The sequence below is a fragment of the Sitophilus oryzae genome, unplaced genomic scaffold, assembly GCF_002938485.1.
Source record: "Sitophilus oryzae breed Bouriz unplaced genomic scaffold, Soryzae_2.0 scaffold_377_pilon_pilon, whole genome shotgun sequence".
Taxonomy (NCBI): domain Eukaryota; kingdom Metazoa; phylum Arthropoda; class Insecta; order Coleoptera; family Curculionidae; genus Sitophilus; species Sitophilus oryzae.
This window is the reverse complement of record NW_022146948.1, coordinates 219,460-241,230: the sequence shown is the minus strand read 5'-3', so window position 1 is coordinate 241,230 and position 21,771 is coordinate 219,460. Positions and strand designations below refer to the sequence as shown.

The 21,771-nt window shown below is 31.6% G+C and overlaps 1 protein-coding gene across 1 annotated transcript; it reads left to right on the top strand.

Annotated features, from left to right (window-relative positions):
* Window positions 1–476: 476 nt before the first annotated feature.
* On the top strand, window positions 477–21,731 carry LOC115885223 (catalase). The gene is made up of 8 exons (XM_030904059.1): window positions 477–625; window positions 3,617–3,805; window positions 7,048–7,150; window positions 7,219–7,467; window positions 9,995–10,230; window positions 16,705–16,915; window positions 18,901–19,132; window positions 21,176–21,731. The coding sequence occupies exons 1-8, from the start codon at window positions 569–571 to the stop codon at window positions 21,408–21,410; spliced, it is 1,512 nt and encodes a 503-aa protein (XP_030759919.1). The 5' UTR covers window positions 477–568; the 3' UTR covers window positions 21,411–21,731.
* Window positions 21,732–21,771: the final 40 nt, after the last annotated feature.

The following is a 21,771-nucleotide window of genomic DNA, read 5'->3' as shown; positions in this document are numbered from 1 at the left end:
TTTTGGCATTTTCGTGGTATTATTGGTATTAGTACTAAATTATTTGGCATTAGTGTACAGAAATTCATCAGCGGTTTACCCCTCGAGGTTAATTTGGCATATACATATGTTGTATATTATCAAATTTAATTTAGCATTTAACTGTAAGCATTTGAAGTGTAGAATAGTTTATACTTTTCAAATATTCCGTTGTTAAAAATAAATTTTCATTATTTTTTTTGCAGTTTTGATTTCGAATATTTTTAAAAATACAAAAAATTTTATATTCACATTTAAACTGCCCGCCTTTTTGTGGTAGATAATGCAGATACCTGTTATTAACTGTATATTATGTATATTTCATTTAAACTATATCATTTTTAAAATACAAACCAAAAATCTGAGGAATAATTATGTTTTCCATGTATTCTACAACATATTTATTAATCCGTTATATCTAACTAGCGTGACGTCATAAATCTCGCCCGGAGGCTGATCTTTTAATAGAAGGCACTGCTTGGTCAAAAATAGGAATCCAAACTCTTCGTTGTTTACATTTTTATGTTGTTTTGTTGTGTGCCGGTAAAGAATGAGTTCAATAGATAAAGCAGCCAAGCAATTGGAGGAATATGCAAAGAATAATTCGGTAAGTAATATATATTTAATTTTGTTTAAGCCTTAAAATTAAGTAATTATTTTTTTATGCACTGCCACATGCATAAAACATAAAATGCATAGGCAAAGGTCAACCGAGGACAAGGTTAATTTCGTTGTAAACATTCATCACTGTAATTGAGTGCATTTTATAATAGCTTTATTTACTATTTATGATAAGTGGGTTCTGTGATTTAAGATTAAAACAAGCGTAACATTATCAGATCTTTAAACATTTTTGTGACTGACTCCTTTGCTGACTCTTTTTTAAATTAATAAGTTAGATACGACATAATACCTACAAGCCTACAAGTTACAATTTTTACAGTATTTTCCTGTTTTTACTCATATCGTTTTTAATCGATTGCTGTGTAATGTATTCTTATCTATCCGTCCGTATAGATAATAGACTATACATACAGGGTGTCCCATTTTTGTGTTTTTACTTTTACATTACATGGTTTCTCGCATGCTTCTCGTTTATAAGATCATGTTTATAAGTAGAGATACACAAATGCGGTTTTCACATTACCGTGCTACTTTTTGCAGATTTACTGAACATTCTACACATGGATTTGTTCTAGTCGCCGTCTTCTTTCTGAAATACAGGGCAAATTAGAAAATTTTGTATATTTCGACCCACAAAGGAGGAGATATCGGTTATCTTATAACTTATCGAAAATGTGAAAACTGAGTCTCATAGAGTTTTTCACGTAGTACCTATTAATTCAGTGGCGTAACTAGATTTTCACTGGGAGCTGCCATTAGTGCCATTCTTGAAATAAGATCCAAACTTATATATTTTTTTAAATGGGACACCCTGTATATTATTTTTTATTTAATTTGTCTTCTTATGAGCTTTCCAAAAATATAATATACCTAATCTATACCCGAGTCTATACCTATTTTTGATGATGCTTATTATGAAAAATGCATTATTTAAAACTTTTTAACATAGGCTTCTTTAAATTAAATAAACAAAAGAATCAAATAATTTATTTGACATCAAATTTTGGTTATTAGTCCATTATTTTCTGTGCTATTTCACGCTAGTTTCTGTGTATCGAATTATTACACAAGTGCATAAAAAATGTCAATAATTGATTGGCATCGTGGTATCAAAAAGCTGCATAAGTTCTTGTTACAGATAACACACACAATTCACAATTCAAATAACATGATGCAAAACAACATTATCTGGTTAAATTAAATAAAATAAAATACTCTCTTAAATTAAGTTGATTTATGTTAATAAGTTAAATAATGCATTTTTTTTACCTTCCTTATAAAAATAAGTTAGAGTATAGTATATTTTTAGGAAGTTGAAAACAAGACAAATAAAATAAAGAAATAATATAGAGATTGCCACATTTAAAAGCGAAAACCGAATTACGCCACTAGATTTTACCTGAAAAACTCGATAAGTAACAGGACAACCGATATACGAGGGGTGTTGAAAAATAAAAATTGTGTTATTTTTTGGTTATCCTGGAGAGTTATAATAAAGGGACAGAGTGTTTTAAGATTTTTGTCATAAGAATTTTGTTATATATTATTTTATCTATTTGTTTTTGTTGTTATTGTAAAAGGAAAATAATTTGTGCTAACATACAATTAGAACAGAAATTCATAAACATTTTTTTTTTGATAAAAATATTTTTGTCTTCCAAATAACTTGAAATTAAATATTGTTATGCGAAAACTCCCCACCCCCATTATCAAATTTACTTCTTCTTTGCGACGTTGTCATATTGACATAAAAGTAAGCGGAATAAAAGGAGAGGTCCCATAAGAAAAAATAGAACAGGATCCTCTTTTTTTCAATGTTTGGTACCGATATCAGCTTAATATCGATATCTTTAATACTTTGAGAACAACTAACTATCATACCATGGACAATTAATGATAATTTTTCTGAGGTCAAGCCCGTAGTAGTACTCTTCTTTATTTTTTTAATTGCACTTACTGCCAGCCAGTTGGTCTTAAACAAATACATTTAATTTAAATGTATTTGACCTTAAGAAGGTACTAATTTAGTTAGTTTTATATTGAGTAAAAATGATTTTTGAATGGTGTAGTTTAAAATTCGAGAAAAAAATATTTTTTTTGGAAATAGATTTGTGTGTCTGGGAACGTTGTATCCGTTATTAATCTTTCTATAATTATTAGTGTTAATTTGTGAGAAGTTTTATGTCAATTTTTAGTAAATGACGTCTAGAGATTGACCTCGCAAAAATTATCATCGATTATCATTCCCCAGCCGTCTTTCGGTTGTTTTTCGAACTTCAAGACATAAACTATGATGTAATATTATTGCTAAATAATTATTTTATATTGTGTTATAATTATTTTAGTTGTGTAGACCACCATGTATAATGCGATATTATACATACAGGGTGGTCTGGCAAAAAAAGTTTTCAAAAATAAATTCAGCCCAAAGCCCAATAATTCAAGAGTTCAAAACGTATAAAAAAAAATATTGAATATTTTTAGTAATATTTAGTGTATTGTGAAAACTATGAAATATCAGCAAAAAATACTTAGTGCATTTTTTTAATACATTTCTTACAAGCAATTAAATATCTATTTAAAATAATACAAATAAAACATTTGGGTTCTGTTGAATTTCAAAACGTCAAAAATCTCTTCATATTGGTATTACTGTGAGAATACAAAGAATTGCAACAGAATTGCTGACTGCAAAGCAGCGGCGGATATGAAGGAGGGGGGGCTATGGGGCACAGGACCCCCTAAAAACTGTAAATTGGCTTAAATATTAGGCTTTTGGGTTAAAAATGGAGCCCTAAAAAGCAAATTCTATATTAATTTTTATTTGGGCCCCCTAAAATAAATTCCTTTATACACTATACACCCCTGCTGCAAAGTGAATTGCAACTTTATTAACTGCTGCAATTTTCCTTGCACGCAAGAATTAATTGATTGTATGATGTACATTATAATTTAAATATTTATAAATTTTTAGTCTTCTGTGACCACTACAGCAAGCGGTGCGAGAGTTATTGTAAAAGATGCCACCGAAACAGTTGGACCAAGAGGCCCAATTTTACTCAGAGACGTTCATTTTTTGGAAGAAATAGCCCACTTTGACCGGGAACGTATTCCAGAGAGAGTGGTCCATGCCAAGGGAGCTGGTGCCTTTGGATATTTTGAGGTAGATATGCCAGTATACTCTCAACTAAAATATAGTAGTAACTTATAATGATATAAATAGATAATAATATACGGGGTGTTCCAATGTTCCGTGGACATAGTTTTTTTAAGTTAGCTTCGGAAAGACATTTTATTACAATAGACAAAAAAGTAGTATATAATAGAAAGACCATTTTACTAAAAAAATCAGTCGTCGGTAGAGTTGGAATTGGAAAATATTTCTACTGAAATATACATAGTAGGGGTACTTTTTCCTAATTTTTGTGAAAGTCAAACGTTAAACCCTCTAACAAAATATACGCACCACAAATCTAATTCAAATCGGAATAACGGTTCCTAAAATATCTTAAAAATTTATTTTTTTAAAGTTTGATGCCCTCTAACGGACAAACGAAGCACTTTTGTATAGAGGTAAATTGTGTCAAATGAACTTATTTTGATCCCAAAAATAGGCAGTAGTTCTATGTCCACGGAATATTGGGCCACCCAGTATAATTAATCTTAGCCAAAATTTATAATTAAGTTCACATTTTGTTTTCCAACTGATATCAGTTTTTTTATAGTTACTCATAAAAATAATCAACAGGTACAGGGTGATACAAACTTAGTCGTAAACTACCAGAAAAATGATATTCAAAATAGAAAATTTATTGTGAGGGTTGAAAAAACTGGTTAGGATATTTTTTGTATTTAGTCAACTTTTGAATTTTATGAAAATAATAATTTTATAAAAAATGGTATGATTTGGAAAAAATAGTGTTTGTGCCATCACATTGCGTACACGTGCAGGCAGTTTTAGAAAATAATTCTAGGGGGGGGGGGTAATTTTAAATAAAAAAATGTGTGTGCACTACGTGCGTGTATTTGCAGTGGAACGTCTTACTAACAAATTGAAGGATTTGAAGAACATGTTTGAAAAAGTGTAGTTTAAAATGTTGCAAAAAGTAATAAATTAAAAAATATATTTTTTCGCGTTAAAAATAGTTTTTATGGGTAACAAATAGTTTTTTACACGTAAAAAATATTTTTTTGTGTGTAAAACTATTTGTTACAGATAAAAACTATTTTTTACGAGAAAAAACTATTTGTTTCACGCAAAAAACTATTTTTTACGTGTTAAAAACTTTTTTTGAAGTTTGATCGGTCTGAGGGGGGGTAATTACTCCCATTACCCCTCCTCTAAAACCGCGCTTGTGCCCTACACGCTTGTTTAACTTATAGTAGATAACTTGGTGAGGGATTGTCAAAATTACATGCTGCCAAAGTTGACGAATGATATGTCATTCTATTCAGAATGTAATTTTCTATCAAATAAAGTAAAAAAATTCCGAGGGTGCCATTTAAAAATCAAAAGTTGTAGTCATTTCCGGTGAAACAGGGAGGTGGCCGAAAAAAATTGAATACGTCAATCAATCCTAATTTATGTCATATACCTGTTCTGTGCATATACTAACATACCAAATCTCGTTTTTTTATCTGATAAAATAAAAAAGTTATAGGGGTGAGTCACTTTTGAGACATACCCGGTATACAAAAATAATATACCTTTAATCAGTCTTTTTGAGATTTTTTTAATATACATTGCACCTTTTATTTTCCATTTTCTTGGTATTATTCCAAAGCGTCGAGTTTTAACTTTTAACCACCCTGTATGCTTTTTATTAGACCGACCTTTTGTCTATTTGAGTATTTTGTTTTATAACCTTGGTACTATCATTTCTAGTATCTATTGAAAAACCATAAATCTTCTATAAAATCCGAGTTTTTATCATTTATAAAAATGTGATAATAATAATTCACAGAAAAATAATATTTCATTGCCACTTTATATAATTAAAGACAGAGTTGCTTAACAAAAAAAAAACTATTTTGATAATACATCTATTCTAGCTTTTTTATTTTTTCAGATAAAGAAAAGAAGTTTTGGTATGTATTAGTATATGACGTAAATTAGGACTGATTGACGTATTCAATTGTTTTCGGTGACTTCCTGTTTCACCGGAAATGACTACAATTTTTGATTTTTAAATGACACCCTCGATATTTTTTTACTTTACTTGATAGAAAATAACACAGAATAGAATGACATATCATATGTCACCTTTTGACATTTTCGCATATGATTTATTTGAAATTATAACATGCGGATCATAACGACAATTTGGCTCAAAATACCAAGTGTGTGGTATCAAATTATTCGTAAAGAAATGCTTTTTCCAAATAAGCTAATGAGCCACCTTCGTTCCATTTGAAAAAATTGAGATGTGATTAAAAATACGATTTGGGCATCTTTTAACTGGCTGGGTTAAAATGAGACAAAAAAAATAAAAATGAGGTAGACAATACACTAAAAACATTAGACGATCAAATCTATTTTTCCAAGGCTCCTTGATTAAAAATTAGTGTTTTTAACATAACAAGAAATTTAAAATACGATTTTTTATTAAGCGAGAATGTCAAAAGTTGACATATGATATCTCATTCTGTTCGGAATGTCGTTTTCTATCGAATAAAGTAAAAAAATACCCAGGATGTCATTTAAAAATCAAAAGTTGTAATCATTTGCGGTGAAACAGGAAGTGACGGAAAACAAGCGAATACGTCAATCAATCCTAATTTATGTCATATACTAACATACCAAATCTCGTTTTTTAAACTGAAAAAATAATAAAGTTATAGATGAGCAACTTTTGAGACGCACCCGATATATATTTTTTTAAAAAAGAAGAAAAAAGATTAAACGAGGCACCGTGTGCAACCCAGGAGATGGAAAAAAAATTTGATGAAGAGGCGATGATGATGATGATGATGATGATGAAGGCTCCCGTTTGCTCCTCCTTTTATTTTCCATCTTTTATTTTCGTTTCTTCATCAAATTTTTTTTCCATCTCCTGGGTTGCACACGGTGCCTCGTTGCATCGTTTGCTTCCTGGTTTTTTGTGTTTTGGGATCGGTTTCTGCGCTTCCTGATTCCTTACCGTACTGATGAAGCCTGAAGGCAGTTACATCAGTGTGCACTAGTGTAGGTGTGGTTGCGTGAGTGTGTGAGTGTGCGTGTCTGCACTGGTGTATACGGTTACGAGTTGTTGAGGGCTGAGCCGTTTAATCTTTTTGCTTCTTTTTTATACATTTCCATCACTATTTCTTTCTTTTTTATATTTTTTTATGTAACTTAAATAACTGCTTTATTTTAAGAGCTGTTGGATCTTTGTCTTTTGGATAAAATAAAATTTCTCTATTTAGGTGACTCATGACATCAGCAAATATTGTGCTGCAAAAATATTTGATACAATAGGAAAACGTACACCCTTAGCTGTTAGATTTTCGACAGTAGGTGGTGAATCAGGTAAAAAAATATTGATATAACTATTGATTCTTAATGTAATATATGTATGATCTACTGTAACACTTTAGGTTCTGCTGATACTGTGAGGGATCCAAGAGGGTTTGCCGTCAAATTTTATACAGAAGATGGCGTCTGGGATTTAGTTGGAAATAACACACCCATTTTCTTTATCAGAGATCCGATCCTGTTTCCTAGTTTCATACACACCCAAAAAAGAAATCCTCAGACACATTTGAAGGATGCCAATATGATGTGGGACTTTCATACTTTAAGACCTGAAACTATGCATCAATGGTTGTTTTTATTTAGTGACAGAGGTAAAATAACTTTTATTATTTTTAATAATTTAATTACTAACCGTAAAGTTATTATATTTTTTTACCAAAGAGGTAGATAAATATTTTTTTTATATTTTCCTCAAGCCACATCTCAAAATATTGAATTTTTCATTTCATTTTAATTCAATTGAAGATTGTATTTCCTGTTTTTTTGGGATTTATAACTTATTTAGTTATTATATTACTTGTAATTACTTTATTATTGAAGGGTAATAAATTTCGTATCTTTTGTATAATGTGATTGATCTAATGCTAAGATTTCACTATCAAGAATGAAGTATTTATTTAAGATCACCAGCACAGACAATCTCGTCATTTACGTAGTTTAACATGTATCAAAATTAGTTTTCTATCAAATTACCAATCACAATTAGGTCGAAATTCAGTAGTATTATGATTATCATTATTATTATGTAGACACTAAGTTTATTACAGTTCAAGATTTTCAAAACGTAATATAGTAAACAAAACAAGTATAAATTATAATATAATTATTAAAAAATTATTCATTGATAGCTAGTTGTTTGTTATTATTTTCGTTTTTTAATGATTGATAATTACATTTCAAACAACATGAATTATATTAGCAATTATACAGAATTTTGATTCTGGCGTAACATTTTCTATTATGCCTGTTTATAATTTAATATTTTAAATTTATAATTAAAAAATATTTTAAAAGATGTTGTATTATGCAGTATGATAACAAATATGAGGATTTAATCTTCGGTATAATTTTGTGTCCCAACATTCTTGATATTTTTATCAGCTAATATTTTTTCATAATATTTCCAATCTAGAAAGGACAGGTGTGGGCCTATGTTTGGAATTTGATAAGCAAATATTCACGAAAATAACTGGACAAGAAATGCCAAGATAATGATCAGATTAAATTATTTATCTATTTATTTATAGAAAACAGATCCCTATAAGAATTGGTTTATTGATTTCATACAGGGGTAGTTTAGAAACGTAACTCCCTTAAAATTCTTGTAATTTGAATTTTTCAATATTTGACTTTGAATACCTCTATATCTTTTTACAGACCTGCGTGGTCATTCTAAATCTGGTCTGTATTTTAATCTATAAAACAAACATAAAAGTTGATTTTATTATAACTAAAATAGTTGATATTCAGAGACATAACAAAGTAGAGTTGTGGGATTCTCCGTGCACATCCTATTCATTAGACCGCAACTCTGTAAGTTTTGTCTGTTTGGTGGAAATCCACTTTTAGGATATCTCCATATCTATTCAGGATGACCAGGCCTATATAGCTACTTTAAATAACCAATTTTTATTTGAAGCTAAAATAATCTTTTGTTTCCAACAGCTTGCAATACTGTATTTTATTATAAACTCACCGGCAAAAAAAACCGGCCACTAAAAACTAGACCCAATTTCAAAGTTGGATTTCTCGCGAACCACTCATTAGATTTTGATGATTTTTCTTTTAAATTGTAAATTAATCCCTTTTTAACGGATGCTACGTCAGAAATTTTTATTCCGAATTTATTTTGAGCATATACAGGGCACAACAATAAGACGAAGTTTTTTGTCCGAATTTTCTAACACCCTGTAGGGTGCAGCAGCGGTATTAGCTATTGTTAAATTAAATCACGTTGTAGCCGCATCTTTTGTGAGCATTTTGTTTTTTTAATCACCACATTATCTCTTTTTGTATTGAAGATATGCTGAAAACGAACGTCACGGAAAAATTCAGAACTCATCTCTGAAAAGGCAGAAAGTTTTATGTATAAATAATCAAGGCAACATAGGCGAAAACGGATTTATGAGTATTTGCAATATAAGAAAAACGGTTGTCAAATTAAAAAATCCCATTATCTGTAATCTGTAATGGATGTTGCTCGTATTGTGGCTTTAATTGGGGATAGCCGAAGTCAACGTTATGTCTCCGATACCTTGGGTATGTTTCGAACAACAGTCCAGGATGCCTGAAATCGGTTTATGGAAACGGGAAATTTCACCAGGCGACTGGACACTAGATATTAGCCTCTTAAAATTTCTTTACCTTTTTTTTTAATTCTCATACGTCTACGTTCTGATGTTTGATTTGATTTTAAAGCTTTTTTCGAGACGTTTGTTTTAAAGCAGCGTATCTCAATACAAACAGAGCTAATGTGATTAAAAAACAAAATGCTCACAAAAGATGAGGCTATAATGTGATTTGATTTAGCAAAAGCTACTACAGCTGCTGCACTCTACAGGGTGTTACTAAGTTTAGGCAAAAAACTTCGTCTTATTGTTGTGCCCTGTATATGCTCAAAATAAATTCGGAATAAAAATTGCCGACGTAGCATCCATTAAGAAGGAATTAAGTTACAATTTAAAAAAAAACATCAAAATCTAATGAGTGGTTCGCGAGAAATCCGACTTTGAAATTGGGACTAGTTTTTAGTGGCCGGTTTTTTTGGCCGGTGAGTGTATATAAATGTTTCCACTATTGACTATTTCGTTAAACAAAAATTTATAATTCTTGTTTCAGGAATACCTGATGGTTACAGACATATGAATGGCTATGGATCTCACACTTTTAAACTAGTCAACAAAGATGGAGAATACGTGTATTGCAAGTTTCATTATAAAACAGATCAAGGAATAAAGAATCTTGATTCAAAGACAGCAGCAGACTTGTCAGGAAGTGATCCTGATTATTCTATCAGAGATCTCCATAATGCTATTGCCAATGGAAATTATCCCAGTTGGACATTCTATATACAGGTAAAAGATAAGATTTCATTGACATATATTAGTCTGTCATGTGAATATGTGATTTAACACATGACACAAAATAATGACAGAAAAATCCAATTTTGAATTAAATTGTCACAGATGCTTTTACTGAACAGAATATAGGTACTAAAGTTTGTGTACAGTGTGGGTCAAATTGGACGCTTTTAAAGGGAAACATCCTTTTCTATAGGAGATAGACGGAAACTAATATCGGTGTCTGAGCTCAATTTTTATCAAAAACATGATGGTGAAGACCGCATAGCGATATCTTTTTCCGTTTCGGAGTTACGGAGTGTTTTTCAAAAATGTGCATTTTTAACAAATCGCTGAAATTTTTTTACTGTGGAAAATTCTGTATTTTTATAAAAACATTTCCAAAACACCTTTTTACGTAGAATTTAATGGTTTATGTATATTTTTTTAAAATTAATAATTTAGGGATTAGCAACAGAAAATTTGTTTTTGTTTTTATATGGGACACCCTGTATATTTTTAAATAATTGAAAAGAATTTTAACTTACCTTTCCAAAAAGATAGCATACTTGATATTTTGCTCGATTCCTCTTCGAGATATAGATTTTTTAAAAATTCGCCCACTTTGAATAAGTAGGCTTGAACGGCGCCGGCTGTAATACAAAAAAAATCTAGCTGGCAGTTAGTGCGCAGCAAAATTCTAGGTATATAAATCCTAGGTAGCATTCTAGTGAGCAGCAATTAAAACGAAAATAATATTTGCTATGAGAGATGCAGCATTTTATCACAATTTAAACTATATTTAACAACATCAACACATTTAAACTATATCAATAACAATAAAATTTAATAGCAAACCAAGACATGAGATTTTGCTATAGGTGTTCGACATGTCGACCGTCTTCAGTCATGGACAGACGGGACCGTTTTTGAACATTTCCCGAGGAATTCATTAACTCAGTAGGAGTGAAGATGTCTAGATTATAGGGGCAATTTAAAAATAAGAACCTTTATTCTTCCGCAAAGATAAAAATCCATAGACACTAAGACCGGCGGCCTCGATGGTCAACGGCTGGGATCTTGGTTACATCGGCTATTCTATCCAATTATTCTCGAAATTGGCTGCAAAAATTTTCTGATACCTTCAGCGTTCTGAGGCGATGCCTCGTCTTGCTGAAAAAATATGTTTTCGTGTTCTATCAGGCGCAGATCATCAATATGGGGTCCAACGCCTACTAGTTAAAAGTGGTGGACTTTTAAAAATTCTCTTTTGAAAGGCACTATAACAATATATCAAGTGTGCTATATTTGTGGAAAGGTAATTTTAAGTTCTTTTCATTTAATTGAAAATATACAGGGTGTCCCAAATAAAAGATCAATTTTTCTGTTGATAACTCTTAAATTATTAATTTTAAAAAAATATACTTAAACCATTAAATTCTACGTAAAAAGGTGCTTTGAAAATGTTTTCATAAAAATACAAAATTTCCCATAGCAAAAAAGTTATAGCGATTTGTTAATGCACATTTTTGAAAAACACCCCGTAACTCATAAACGGTAACAGACATCCATGTACGGTTTTCACCATCAGGTTTTTGATAAAAATTGAGCTCCAGACACCGATATTAGTTTTCGTCTATTTCCTATAGAAAAGGGTGTTTCCCTTTAAAAGCGTCGAATTTGACCCACTCTGTACATTCACAATTTAATTTAGCAAAAAATTTTAAACTTTTTAACAGACCGTGTTTCATCCTATAGAAAACTTTAATAGGCTTAGTGCATTCTTCGCGGGTGCTGCCACCATCGGAGAATATCGTAAACAGCCGTCTAAACAAATGTATGGGTTTAAATACACAAAAAATTTGTTATTATATTTTTTGAAAAGAATTTGTAAGTGCAATTTATGAAAATTCTAATGCTAAAATTCACCGAAGTTAAGCGACTTTAGACGTTATTGATATTTGGACGGGCAGACGTCTGAAAATCGGCATTATGCTGTTATTCCAAGGCAAGAGCGTAAATCTACTGAGCGTACTGGTCATTCGCGCCAGTTGGAGGCCGTATGAGATCGGATATCTCGAGAGTAAAAGTTGAATCAAAATTATGTAAAATTAGAATAGAAACAGTTTTTCAAAATTTGGCCAGGAAATCTTTTTTAGCCATTTATTGCTTTAAATGTCAAATTTGACAGATACCCGACGGTATCAGAATAGATGTTCTTATGTCATTATTAATCTAAATCAAAGCAGAAACTATTGTTCGAGGCAAATTTCACCTAAGCTAATAAATAAAAACAGTTATATATGATGCGGACTTTATACTGATTCGGTCATTGAAACTGTGAGGTCTGAATTTTAACGTGTAAGACAGTATTGTGGACAGCTTAATGGAAAATCAAATGTGTTAAAAAGAGATAAAAATTGGGTCGATACATTTCTTCTATGTGGTATTGCCGGATTTTGCATCAAAATTTCAAACCGCTCAAATAGGCCTTTACGCAAATGTTGCATCTATGGTTGGAACTTTATTTTTCACTACTAGTTACTCATTTTACTATAGCTGTAATAAATTATATTTAGCTTAGATATGCTATCTTCATTTCAGTAGTATACATAAAGTTTTTAAAAGAACTTATATTTTTCTACACACATTTTCCTACAAAAGTAAAAAAAAACCGACAACACTGTATGCCGCTTTTGATTTTGTCTCTCTGTCTGTCAACTGGTCATTTATATTATTCTCTGTCACACGCATTAAAATACAGACCACATAGTTTGGATAACCAGCAGGGTATGTGGCAGTGTATATGTTACAGTAAAAGTTGGAAATCAGTGATTGTTAACAATTACTAGTAAAAGCTCACATTCACTGGTTTGCTAAGACACCAGTAAAAGTTCAAAAGCTATTTTTGATACCAACTTTAACTAGTGAATGGTAGCATTCGCTGGACGATAGCAGTGAGTTTGAAAGATTCAGTTAGCGCGGTTGCCACATGTTGTAAAATATAAGGATAAATTGAATAATAGGCAATATAAGAATAACATTAAATTAGGCTGAACGTTGGCAACGTGGACAGACATCTGGCGTAAATTCGCTTTGTTTTTTGTGGTAAGTGCTATACAGTATTTTCCATATAGAAGAAATTTTCTGTGAAAAATTTAGATAAACTAGGCGCTAGGCACTCCAAGAATGTAATAGTTCTTGTTTTTCATTTCTGCAATATAATGAAGTCATAGCAAAAGTTAAGCGTGCAAAAGAAAAATATATTAAGGAACCTAATGACTATGAATTTATTAAACGTTTTGATATGCTTGAAGTAGCGGATTTGAAAAAACGAATAACTCCCGTTGAAGAAAATTCGGGCATACTTTATTTTGTCCACGATGAAGAACTTTATTAAAAAACTGATACCAATAAGTAATCTTATATTAAATATATCTTATATTAAATATAAGATTACTTACAAATCTAAAACAGTTTTTTCCAATTTCTCAACATTTGACTTGTGTGGATTTGTCGTGTTTTGAAACTAGGCGACTCATTTATGAATGTTTTTTTTACGCTTTAAAATGTTTACTATGTTTTCTCTTTTAATATTTAGGAGGTTATGTCGCTATTTTCCATCATTTTTAATATATATACGAAAGAAGTAAAAGTGTACTTTTAAGATATATGTGGATCAGCTTGAATATTGAGGTGATCCAATATTCCAATAAAACTTTTACTTATTTGTTCTAACTTTCACCAACATTCGTCCTCACCACACTCGCCCTGTACAATACAATGACTTTTACTGGCCACCTTTAGTAAACGTTACTTTCACTAGTGAATGTTAGAAATTACTAGGAAAAGTTGACAAATCTCTTTAAAATACCACATTCACTGGTCCAATGCGTAATTGCTAGCATTTCCTAGTGAATCTTAACAATCACTGAATTTCCGACTTTCACTGTAACATATACAACACTGCAACAAAAAGTGTTTATACCAAAGACATTATAAAGATAGACCGGACATCTCATTCATAAATACTCGTTGGAAGTGTATCAAACATTCCAATGTGTCAAACAAGGACAGAAGAGACAGAGAAGTCTAAAATTTCCGACCCCGGCAACTAGGCGCATTTGGATTGTTCTAATGGCCAGTAGCGTATCGTTTTTTGGAAGGAATTTAATTAGTAAAGTAAAAGTAAAGTAATTAATAAAATTTTTACTCCATATTAATATACTACATTAACACTTTTCGTCAGATGAGTTTTTGTTATATGGTCTAATATAATAATATAATTAATATCCCATATATACTTAAGTTGAAACGTTAGTAGGTAGTTTTCGAAAATCGCTCCAACGTCGATTTTCAATTTAAACTTTCAGTTACTTCTATATAAACTTTCAGTTACTTTTGAATATTTACAGGGTGACTCAAGTTTCTGAAACAGTTCTATATTAGGTTTGTGGTTGGTGACTTTTCTGTCAATTTTTTTTCAGAATATGGAGGCAATGGTAAAGCACATTTTAGACATTTTTGTAAACATAGGTGGCCGGAACATATTTTCAAACTAAAGTTGTAGATTTACCCATTAAATTTCCATTCCAGAAATACCTAGGATTGCCACCTGTCCTTTTTGAAAAGGACAGTCTTTTGACTTTTTTGACTTAAAAAGTAATTTTTATTTACGTATTTTGCCTGAGAAAATTACCTAGAGCAAACAGAAATATTCTTTTCGTCCAAATTTAATTAGAGATGTTATAAAACTTATAAATAATTTTTTCTTGTTTAGAATAGGTAACATTATTTAGAACTTCCCGTTTAGTCTCAAACGATAGTTTAGGTTTTAGTTTTACCTTTTTTGATCTTAAAAAGAACTTTTCAAAATTAGTAATTAGTAACGATTTAGTTAGTTCGCAATCGATAGCTTCCTGTGAAGTACTGTGTAATAGTTGTTTAATCTTATATTATTAATAACTTCCTATACCTAAAATGAATATTTAATGAGAAAATTGTGTTTTTTTTTGAAAATATAAGACAAGATTTGACTTTGGGTCTTCTTCTTTGTATTATGATGGCTCTGATACGAGGCAATTACCTTTTAGTCTCTCTCAATAGAAGGCATTTATCATTAAAAGTATCAAATCTGTGTGCTACAGTATGGGATTTCTGTCGCATAATATTGAATATTACGTTTATTTACAAACCCATTACTTTTAAAGGTAGCTTCATCAGACAATCAAATTTTTTAGAAAAATATCTGAATCTTCATGAACTGTATTAAGCATATGTATTGTGGTTTGAATCACCGTGTATGTTGACAAACATATTTTGAAAATGTGCGACAAACCAAAAACGTAATAGGTAAAAAAAAGCTTTTTTGGAGGCCTGGGTCACTCTGTATATAGGTATGTATAAAACTAGTAGCCTAAAAATTATTTACAGTTCGTCCCATTTAAAAAAAGTAAACACACCGTACAAATAACTCTAGGAAGAGGTATTTGTACGGTGGTAAAAATTGTTTAAACGAGGCCGAAGGGGCAGATATAATAATGCAATAAAATGTAGAAAGGGCGGGTAAACACCTACGTATTTGTTGAGCAAAATTCCTTTAGAATATCGTATATAATGACCAAAATATGACGCAATTTTAAGAAAAAATGTCACTTTCTGGCTTATAATAAAGTTTCAAATGCAACGTTTATATTCAAATTTGTTATGATCTACAACAGTTAAGTAGTAATTGAGTCGAATAATAATTCAATTACCGGCTACTACGTTCCTGTTTTAATAGCTCAAAATTCAACAAATATAATTAGAAATTATTTTAATTGTGAGAGGCTCCCTTGTGGGACGCCTATGTACGGCGATTACGGCGCGGCGGAAACAATACCTACCTGTGAAAAGACAAATTCGGGTAATTTGAGCTTATTTTTCCACACATTTGACACTGTCGTACCATATTGAAAATTCGCAGATTCAAAAGTACGTTAAACAAAAGCAAAAACTACTGAAAAACACTGAAAAGTTCACTTCGGACTTGATTCCGACTACAAACACACCGTAAGCTAAACGTAGTACGCTATAACGGACCAAGGGCCGTTGCGAGGGGTGGTGGGACGGACGGCTCATTTTCATTCTGGAAGACTAGCAGCGACGTTGCCAATAGTTCTAGACGTTTCAGCACATTAAACAATAAACATGTCCTTTAATAGTAACGCATATATCCTCTGGTTAATCACGCATACATCTTTAAAAATAAACTATTAATTTAATTAAGAAATTGAGATTTATTGATATCCGGTGAAGGTTTTAAAGTCACCTTTTCTACAAATCAAACTAAGCAGATAGGCGCAAATTTGAGATGTGGCAATGTCGCCTTCTCTATCTCATTTGGTTTTTACAGTACGTAGTCAACCTCCGATTGTTTGATCGGGTTAAAATGCACAATGTGATATCTGTTCTTCCTAAATCTATGGTTTATACTTATTATTTTTTTAGGTAATGACTCCTAGTCAAGCAACTACGTACAAACACAACCCGTTTGATTTGACAAAGGTTTGGAGTCATTCAGAGTTTCCATTAATTCCTGTAGGCAAAATAGTGCTAGACAGAAATCCAGAAAACTATTTCGCTGAAGTTGAACAAATCGCTATGTGCCCATCAAATATGGTTCCAGGCATTCAACCTTCTCCTGACAGGATGCTTCAAGGTTAGTGATAGCACAGATTAGGTATCCTATATGTATACAGATAAAAATCTTGTCCCTAATTCGTGGTACGAAAATTGTTTTTTATGACGATGTGCAAACGAGTAAAATTTCCTGTGCGCAAAAATAAACTCACCTAAAATAACAATAAACAGCGTAATAGAGAGATATCGCTAAACCGAATAGCGTGCATGGACGTTAATAAGGCCAGGTGTTATTTCCTTTACGTCAGGTGGTATTAACTCTGTTCATTTATAGTTATCGCATCGGAAAAAATTCTGTTCGCGTCGCGTCCGCTATTTAAACTTAACCTAACTTTGAATTTAAAACTTTGAAATTGTTTTATTTACTAGGTATTTTAAAACTAAAGGGCTAAAGTGCTTATTTCCAGTGCTTTATTGTTCAACGTCTGCCAGTGGGTTTAGGGCAACAAGCAACAAATTCTCTTAGAAGGGCTAAGCCGTCATCTGCTGTAAACCTAAGCCTCTTTATAGAATCTTTAATATTTGAAGAGGTGCATATTTATTTAATTAAAACTAATCCCAGCTACTTAAATATCAAATTACCTAATAAAACTAAAGTAATAATTCAAAACAAGCGGGTGTTGCGTTAAAAATTCACTCGCGCATATCGTAACCATGATAAGGTACGCGTAAAGCCGGAATATCATGCATCCGAAATCCGATGGTACGACATCCGAAATTTGAAGTTATCGTGTGAAATAAAACAAGCCTGTCACATACATCCGAAAGTTCATTCCGAAATTTGACAGTTTTAACATTTTTCTGCTGCGCTGAATAGAGATTCATGTCATGTTTTATTGGAGAAACACTTATAAAAATAACTTCCTCGCCAAATATCCCGAAATTGCCCACTTCCCACTAAACTTGTTTTTAAAAACAAATGTTTTAAAAAAAAGTGAGGTTAAAAAACACACGATATCGTACAAAAGTTAAACAAAATTTAACTTTATACGACGTCGGATGATTAGTTAAAATTATCGGATAAAAATTGTTGTCAAAATATTTCGACCAATAGGAGCACCGTCTGATCGTCGTGTCATCGGATTTCGGATGCATGAGACTCCGGCTTAAAGCTTGATTTTCATGCATCCGTTTATACGTTGATACGATGGTCCGACGGTGCTCTGATTGGTCATAGCGTTTTCGCGCCACTTTTCATCCGTAAATATTTTACTTCAGCCCGTCAACGGACCCGTTCATACGATAACGGACGTTTTGACACTTTTTTGACAAATTTAATCTAACCTTAATAAAAATATAATAAAATATAAAATACTTTGTAAAATAGCAATATCGTTATGGAAACGAAAATATAAAATAACACCAACTTATATCCGATAAACGGAGGCATGAAAATGCAATAAATTTAAAAACTGCGTTATTTTCTAATCAGTCAGACTAGTGCCCGATTCCGAAAATTGGCACCACGAAAAACAAAGAAAAAACAAAGTTTATAATCTGTATAATCTGTGGTGATAGTTTTAAATCACTGAATATAATGTAAATTGTTTTGAATTACGTAGATACTTTATTATACCGTATGATCGAAAAAAAAACGGTCTTAAACAGCTGACAAAATTGATATAAAACTTGTCAAAAATTAAAACTTATTACAGGAATAATAAAAAAGGGATACAACATTTCTAGACACACAGATCTATTTTCAACAAAATATTTTTTCTCTAGTTTTTTTATTCATTATAAAACTAAATTACAACCTTCTTAAGGTCACCTGGAAGTAAGCGCCACGAGAAAATAATGAAGAGTATAGTCCAAGTAAATGACGTCTAGGGCTTGACCTCGCCAAAATTATCATCGATTGTCATTCCCCAGCCGTTGTTGACATTGTTTTTTTTTCGATCCTATAACACCATTGATAATATCATTAAAAAAATGTTATCACATGTGTGATAATGTGACCTTTAAATTGGTAGTATTCTCACTAATTTTCTTTCTTTATTTTAGGTCGTCTTTTTTCATATAACGATACGCAGCGGCATCGTTTGGGCACAAACTTTAACCAGCTACCTGTCAATTGTCCGTTCAAAGTGAGCAATTATCAAAGGGACGGTGCAATGGCCTTTAGCAATCAAGGAAGTGGTCCAAATTACCATCCCAATAGTTTTTCAGGTCCTAAAACTGACCTAACAGTTAAATCTCTATATCCCAAAGAGTTTCTGACTGGAGATGTTGATAGGTAAATAAACCAAAGATATTGGGTGACCCCCTCTTTTTTTGAGAATCCTTCATATTTTGTTTTCTATTAGATATTTCCAGTTATTTCTTTTGTAAATTATACTGGCAATGTGGCTGTTCATTTAAAAATATGTACCATCTATTGTGGGGAGATTCCTCACGTAAAAATAAGATTTATTTTTCATATCAACATACATCAGTGGCGGCTCGTCAGGGTAGGCAATTTAGGCGGCGCCTACCCTAAGATTTTGGCAGAATTTAAGCGATTTATTACATTACATTATTTACTATTAATGTTGCCAATACATAAAAATACCGTTAATACACGGAAGTGTGATTTGTTTAATCAATATTATTTTAATATTTGTGGTCTTGTAAATTAACATATTCACTACCGCTGGCTTACGCTGACCGCTGACTGTGCCGCTGAGAAAACAATATAATTTTGACCGTTTGTTTTTGAGCGGCCTTTGTTCGGCGATTTCTACATCGCCTACTATCAGTGTCGATGCACGACGTACGGTAGTCTTCTGTCTCTGTCTAACTCATCGTGCGATAGCGACGCGACGTAAGTCGGAATTGCATAATGTTAAGGCGGGGCTTAGGCGAAATCTCAGGTCGCCTTCGCATGAAGTCGTGGAGGCTCGATAGGCTTAGATGTTAAGGGGATATTCCGGATATTTCATAAGGATATCACATATCGTTAAGGGGATATTTCATATGATTCATTATACGTAGCATTTAAAACTTTTATATGAAAATTCAAAAAACGTTTAAAGCAAATTGGAAGCATTTTTCGGGCTTATTCGAAATTATTAAAAATGATATAACCGGTTGTATTTCAGAACATGCCACAGAAATAAAAGAATCCGAAATAAAAAGCGCGTTATTTTATTCTGTGCAAGAAGACGATACAACAGATATTACAGAATGGGTCTCTGTGCTATTTCAATTTGACATGTTAATAAAATCGGCTAAGTCAAATATCTTTGCGAATTTTATTTTATGAAATACTCGTATTAGATAACATTGTTATACATTTAGAAATAAGGTTTGCAGATAGGTACTCGTATGTCTCAATTATTTTTATTTATTTCTATATAATAATACATCTGATTTAACAAACTTGTTATATAGATACATTTCCAACTTCCAACGCATTTAATAGTGATTTAACAAACAAAAAATATTATTGACCAACATAAATTAATGAATAAATTGCAGGTATTAATAATAGATATGATAATTTCGAGCATAAAATAAATTAAGGAGAATAATCCTGGAAATATATTTCCAGAGGCTTTCAAATTGTTTGTTTTGTTTGTTACTACACCATTTACAAGTACTTGGGTTGAGAGATATTTTTCATGTTAGAAATGCATTAAGATTTATAGTAGAGATCCCATGAAAAATAAACGTTTATTGCCACTTGCCTTACTTTCAATCTAAAAAGATCTTTTCAAGCTCTTCAACGATCTGATGATTTTACTGATATAATAATAAATAACTTTTCTTTATTAAGAGACCGACATCAATTTAATATATAAAACATAATTATTCTTTCTCTCAATACTACCAATTTTTAAGTTTGCGTATATAAATAAAAATAAAATAAATTCTATGATGTACTCCATAGTAATAGTTGTCGTTATGAACCGCATGTTACAATTGCAAATAAACCATATGCGAAAATGCGGATGTTGACATATGATATGTCATTCTATTCAGAGTGTCATTTTCTATTGAATAAAGTAAAAAAATCCGAGAGTATCATTTAAAAATCAAAAGTTATAGTCATTTCCGGAGAAAAAGGAAGTGACCAAAAACAATTGAATACGTCAATCAATCCTAATTTATGTCGTATACTAACATACCAAGTCCCGTTTTTTTATCTAAAATAAAAAAGTTATAGGGGTGAGCCACTTTTGAAACGGACCCGGTAGAATGACAGCGATCTTCAAATCATAGCCATCGCTGACGCCCTTGTTTTTTCGATCATATATTAAGACATTGAGCAATAATTGAATACTTCTATTGTTTTTAGACATGACGACGAAGTAGTGAAAGAGGATTACGAGCAAGCGACTGCTTTCTGGCGAAACGTTTTGGACGAACCAGCTAAACAAAGACTGATATCAAATCTAGTTGATAGCTTAAAACTTGTTCAAGATGTGCTCCAAGAAAGGGCCGTGAAGAGTTACGAAAAAGTTGATCTAGACTTCAGCAGACGAGTTCAGAATCAATTAAATACTGCGAAACGTTGTAAAGCCAACTTATAATTTACTAGAGTACTGCACGGAAATCATAAAGATATTCAGGAACACAACCTGAATAGTACCGTATGATCTAGAAAAAACGGCGTCCAGTTGGCTGGGAAATGATCAATGACATCTCCCATATAAATTTACATATAAAATGACAGAGATCTTCATTTCATAGCCAACGCCGTTTTTTTTTCGATAATACGGTACAATTATCAGCATTTTTATATCATTGTATCTATCTCATACACAACGGCCTTTGGGATTGATATAGGTATAGGTACTATTTGTTTTATTTTTGTAAGAACCTGTGTTGTTAATAAATGGTACTTGTATTTACTATATTTTTCTATTATCCTAGTCATTTATAGAAATACTA